Source organism: Spea bombifrons, chromosome 13 (assembly GCF_027358695.1).
Source record: "Spea bombifrons isolate aSpeBom1 chromosome 13, aSpeBom1.2.pri, whole genome shotgun sequence".
NCBI classification, from domain to species: Eukaryota; Metazoa; Chordata; class Amphibia; order Anura; family Pelobatidae; genus Spea; species Spea bombifrons.
The window spans coordinates 20,100,208-20,105,581 of record NC_071099.1 but is presented as its reverse complement, the minus strand read 5'-3'; the positions used below and the strand labels follow the sequence as shown (position 1 = coordinate 20,105,581).

The 5,374-nt window shown below is 54.3% G+C and overlaps 1 protein-coding gene across 1 annotated transcript; it reads right to left on the bottom strand.

Annotated features, from left to right (window-relative positions):
- Positions 1-1,553: 1,553 nt before the first annotated feature.
- Positions 1,554-4,508, bottom strand: LOC128470938 (pancreatic secretory granule membrane major glycoprotein GP2-like). The gene is made up of 8 exons (XM_053452788.1): positions 4,418-4,508; positions 4,074-4,262; positions 3,677-3,870; positions 3,253-3,431; positions 2,745-2,987; positions 2,426-2,579; positions 1,957-2,077; positions 1,554-1,697 (listed from the first exon to the last, which is right to left on the bottom strand). Exons 1-8 carry the CDS (start codon positions 4,506-4,508, stop codon positions 1,588-1,590), a joined length of 1,281 nt encoding a protein of 426 aa, XP_053308763.1. The 3' UTR covers positions 1,554-1,587.
- Between the last annotated feature and the right edge of the window lie 866 nt (positions 4,509-5,374).

Below are 5,374 nucleotides of genomic sequence, written 5' to 3'. Positions count from 1 at the left end.
CGCGTGTTCTGCCTGCATGTGACACTGTCGGGGGGGCCGTGTGCTCAGCCTGCATGTGACACTGTCAGGGGGCCATGTGTTCTGCCTGCGAGTGACACTGTCTGGGGGGCCGTGTTTTCTGCCTGCGTGTGACACTGTCAGGGGGGACATGCGTTCCAAATGTTACCCTTAAAGGTGTCGTATGTTCCGCCTGCGTGTGTCACTGTGGTGTGTGTGGAGGGGAAACGTGTGTGGCGCTGTGGGGGGTGGTATTTTACACCTGTGTGTGAGACTGTCAGGGGGGGGTCATGTTGTTCACTGTTTCAGGACCTTGCTGGTGGCTCTCTTATAGCTTCTCGCCCAGGGCCGTGCACTCAAACCCCACTCTGCAGATCCACATGCAGTTTCTGGCCGCCTTGTTCCTGCTGGGCATAAGTTTTATGGTGAGCACTGTGCTGGGGGCAGCGAATCTCCCGCTTCTGTGTAAGATCTCCGCCATCCTCCTCCACTCAGCCCAGCTCTGCACCTTCCCATGGATGGGCATCGAGGGCTTTAACCTCTACCGACTGGTGGTCTTAAATTCCTCGTGTTTGACCACCAGAAAACTGGCTGTGGTGGGCTGAGATGAGTATGCCCCTGCATCTGGATCCACACCCCGGGGGGAGAAGGTCCAGCACTGCGTGATCCTGCTGGGATTGTAACCCAGTGTAATTGGTGTTCTTCTCCTTCAGCATCCTCTACCTGCCCGTGCAGCACGCATTCAGCATCTTGAACTACTATAAGGTGAGCGGCCGGAGCAGGATATAGTCCCTGTAAGCGCATAGCGAAGCCGCAGTGTACTCCAGAACCTGAGCACAGCTACTCAGCGGGGGTGGTACTTGTCTGCACATTGCTGCAGTCCATGAACACTTTTACTAGCCTGCGGCTCATTGGAAGGCCTCATTGCTCTGCACTGGCGCCCACGGCTTCCACTCCCCACTCTACACTTCTGGCTTTGGCTGGTGGAGTGAGGCCGCGGAGGGCCAGTGCCGCTGCAGACCCTCCATCGCTTGCCATGGAACAGAGATGCAGTTAATGGGCACGGGGTGCAAATGCTTGACCAGCCTCCTGAGTTCTGGCCTTAGTGGAGGCTCCCAGAAGTCTATAAACTGCTTTGCGTGCTTTAAACTCCTTTCCGTTAACGTCACTCATTATTGCTCCTGCTTTTTCCTCCTCATAGGGTTCTTCATCTTCCTGTGGTATTGGGCATTGTCTCAGCCCCATGGAAAGGACGCTTCACGTTCTTCGTACAGCACTGCTACAACCCCGGTATACCCCCTCACCCTGGACAGCACCATACAGCCAGAGGACACATATCCAGGAACGCTCCTTCTCCTGCCTGAGGTCCATGACAACTCCTGGTGTTAGTGGTCCACAGAGAGCTAGCCAGACCTATGGAATTAATGGGGGGGGTCAATAAATCCCCAGTAGTTTGGAAAGCACAGCATTTCCATCGCCCTTCCAAAGACATCTCGTAGAGATAAGCAACGCAGGTTACTGCTTCTAAAAAGAGACAGGAGGCAGCAATGGCAGGTTTAGAGTATTTATTGAGGGGTTTGTGTAAGGATTTCATGGTCTTAGTCCTCTTCGCTTCAAGGCTTTAGCAACCGCTACCAGACAGAGCAGAAGCAGCATGGCGCCTGCGGCAAGGGCTCCCGGGAGCACCAGCGGACTGACGTCTGTCAAGAGAAACAGGCACTTAGTAGAGCACCCCCTCCATCCCCTTACATGAAAGGTCAGTGCAGAGCGAGATGGCATAGGATGACCGAGCATGGCTATCAAACAGACGGGGTGACCGGCTCATCCCCGAGGGAGGAGGCTGCGCAGGGCAATTAGACTAGCCACCAGTGTAATATAGCTGCTTAAACACAGGTGTCTAACACTCGGCCTGGCAGCAGCATTGTTAATATATTAAAGCCCAGGCACCAGAAAGTTTACCGGAGTCCAGTTTCCCGACGCCCGCCACCTTCCTTCTGGCCAGTCTGATAGGGCCACACGAGACAACTTTCCTGTAGGGGTCAATCAAGTCTCTCCGCTTCCGCTCGGTGCTTGCAGTAGGCTGGAAAAGTCAGCGAAAGGATTACATTACGGCATAAAGCGTAAAGCCGCAAGATTCAAGAGCATGAGATTGGGCGATACAAGGCAACCTCGTCAGGATGGGCGAGGAAGCAAATGCTCCCCACAGGAGGCTGGGGGGGGGGGTCACGCCAAGTCGGCACGCATGGAACCTGGGATCATTCGTCACATACGAGGCTTTCAACGTGCCGGCGTGAGCTTTCATGGCCGTTGCAGCGGCTCAGGCGACGATGTCTGCACCGGCCTCACTAGAAATGGGAAACCTGTTGCAAAGCTAACGGTGATTAACGGAAAGGGACGTCGCTGCTGCGTTCCTCCTGACTGCCGGTACCTTCACGCAGCTGGTGCCATTAGCCTGGCAGAGCCGAACACGGCAGTGGAGATACACCTCCGGGTAGCTGACGAAGTAAAACATTTGCAGGGAGAAGCGGGTCAGGGTGTTGTCTTTAGACGTCATTCTCTCCGCGGTGACATCTGTGCCAGATCTGCAGGAGACAGCATGCACTCCATCAGCTCTCCCGGCAACCGCCACGGATAGAGTCTGGGACCCGAGATACGACCGACCCACCCCAGAGAGTGGCATTGAAACCAGATTATCTACCCTGTGACAGCAATATCAGGACATGCAGTCCCTCATCATGGCGTCTCACCCATTGGAAATGATTGGGTGGTGGGTGGCGTCGCTGTGGTTAGCTCCGGGGGTGGCCCAGCACTCCTCCAGCTCCAGGGTGAACGGCTTTTGTACTCCATGCCCATGGATCTGTAGCTGAACATAAAGCTTGTGGGAAACCGGGATGGTTGGGGCCCAGTCGTAGGGCTCTGAGAACTCCGGTGAGGGGTAGAGGGTCATGGTGACATTGAACTCTCCCTCCTTGACTATGAAGGTCACCAACCTGCATGCAAACAAAAAACAAGGGATCAACTACGTTACAGCGAACGGCTGGAAGAAGCCGAAGCAACAGCCACGTCTCTGATACCCAGTCTGTCTTCTGGGGCCAACAACTCTCAAGAGTAAGCACTTCGCAGACAAGCAGCTGCGTGACTGGTTGGCCCCTGCCAGTTACATAAGTTCACCCGTTCTCATTAAACCCTCTCGCTCTGGAGCCGTGTGCCCGCACTGGCCTTTCCAGGCCCTAGAAGTCGTATCAGGGTACGTACGAGGCACTGGTCAGCAGCGGGAACGGCAGGGAGACGACCCGGTTATAGGGATACACGCAAGCGAACTTGATGCTTATGTCAGGGCTCCTGGATATAGCTCCCCCTGTGATTGGCTGCATGTTCACCAAGCCTGTCGCCGTCCTTATCTCATTGGAGTAGACCAGGTGAGAGCCGTTTACCTGCCAGAGAGAGACCACGTCAACGAGCATAATTCTCCAAATGCATCAAAGTTTAACATTCATCTATTCAGCGTCACAGCAGAAGGAGGGTGTAGTTATCTGCTGAAAGCCATGGCTGGCGTGTACGGTGCATGCACAGCCACATTCACTCTTCTAGTTCACTTGCAGCCATTTAAAGGCCAAATAGAGCAGAAGAAAGTCCCGACTTAATACGGCATATATCCGTGTTTAGAGGCAGCCCTTACGTGTACGCGGGTTCCACAGAAGGTTTGGTTAGCGTGTGTCAGGGTCGCGGACGCGTACAGCTCGGAGGTCTCCTCCACTTTGCATCGTGGATTGAGCAAGTGCAGGAGAGACACGTTCACCCCGATGTAATGGAGGGAGCTTTTCAGTATCCACAGCTGCATGTGGTCCTCACAGTCCAGATGAAAGCTCATCTCTGAGGAAAATCAAAGCACGTTAGTCTCCAACCAGTAGACACGAGTGCCCCGGCAGCCTGTGCCCATTCCTCACGGCAAGTCTGACGGCATTAATATCCGACTAAGACTTAATCACCCCTGTTGCCACATGGCCCACACGTGTTCAACGTGCCCTGTCTGTTTGGGAGCGCAGGACGGGGATAGGATCAACCCGTTACAGTACCTTGACAGCGGGGGCCAGTGAAGCCCGGTCCACAGTGACATTTCGCCTTTCCTTGGACTACCCTGCAGATGCCGCCATTCCTGCACGCATCAGCGGTGCAGGCCTCAGCCAGCACAGACTCCACACCCTTCGCATCCGCCGTTGTGAGCCATGGGTCATAATAAAACCTCTGGACGTTCTCCTCGTGGTCTACTCAAAGAAAACACACAACATCACATTGTAACCAACGGGGAGCCACCGCATACCAGAAGGGAGTATATACAGTGTTTGGATCCAGCAGGGCCACATCAGACCGTGTCTGAAACCGGCGCAAACAATCAATTGGTGGAGTAGCCGAGACTTACCTGTCAGGGGATTGCTCGAGCCGCAGGTGACAGGAGGCAGCAGACTCGCCAACACAAGGACCGGCAGCCAGCACTTGAGACTTTGCTGCATCTCTAGAACACAGTAGTTCCGCAAGTAGTATGCGTTTTGGGACAGATCATCCCGGGGTGGGGATAGGAGAGACTAGCTGTACCTGGGGGTTAAGGGCCTACTCCCCCAGGTAAGAGGATCTGCACCACTCTCACATAGCCTGCCACAGCTAACTCTGAATTAACTTCCCTCCTTCCAGTTTCATAGAACAGGGGGTATCAGAGACATGTTGTTGTGGGGTTAGTATTATGCAGCAGCTCATGAAAAGACCCCACATGCCACCGTTTGGCACAATTTTATACATCCAGACCCTCTTACCCCACAGCAGGGCTTCTTCTTTTCCACACAAAAGGACACGTTCCCTCCTCCCTTAACCCCTATTAATAAGCTCACCAATTAACACAATTAACCCCGTGAAGACGCACACACCTGATTTCCTGCAAAGCAGATGGAAGCTGTGGCTCTGGAGTATTTCATGCAGTAAAAAGTGATTGAATGAGCTACACGCTTCTCATGGAAGGGGCAGAAGGGCAGAGACGGACTCCAGCAGTAAAATGTTTAGGGGCGCTCATACTCCTTTCTAGGGAAGCGAGCTGTGACATTTCACTCCGGGGCATCACATGCATTCTTTCCACTCGGCTGGGCCAACCCGCCGATGACCATCGCCGCTGCTGACGGGCTAGCCTGAGGGCAACCCGCTGGCCGTGTTTCCTGGACCCGCATATAAATGCTGATCATCTGGTGCAGAGCTGCCCCCTGCAGGGTATGAGAGGTACACTGGCTTCCCTTTGCTATATTTATACATGGCAGGGGGCAGCACTTCACCGGCGCCGTCCAGCAACATATGAAATGCACACGCGTGGCTAATGTGCCCAGTGTGGGCAGCC

Bases quoted from the DNA above. Each gene is read 5' to 3' on its own strand.
- LOC128470938 (XM_053452788.1), bottom strand. From the start codon at position 4,508: ATGCAGCAAAGTCTCAAGTGCTGGCTGCCGGTCCTTGTGTTGGCGAGT. The intron at 4,263-4,417 runs GTAAGTCTCGGC...TTCTTTGAGTAG, and splicing joins CTCGAGCAATCCCCTGACAG to ACCACGAGGAGAACGTCCAG. The intron at 3,432-3,676 runs GTAAGGGCTGCC...TCTCTCTGGCAG, and splicing joins TCTGTGGAACCCGCGTACAC to GTAAACGGCTCTCACCTGGT.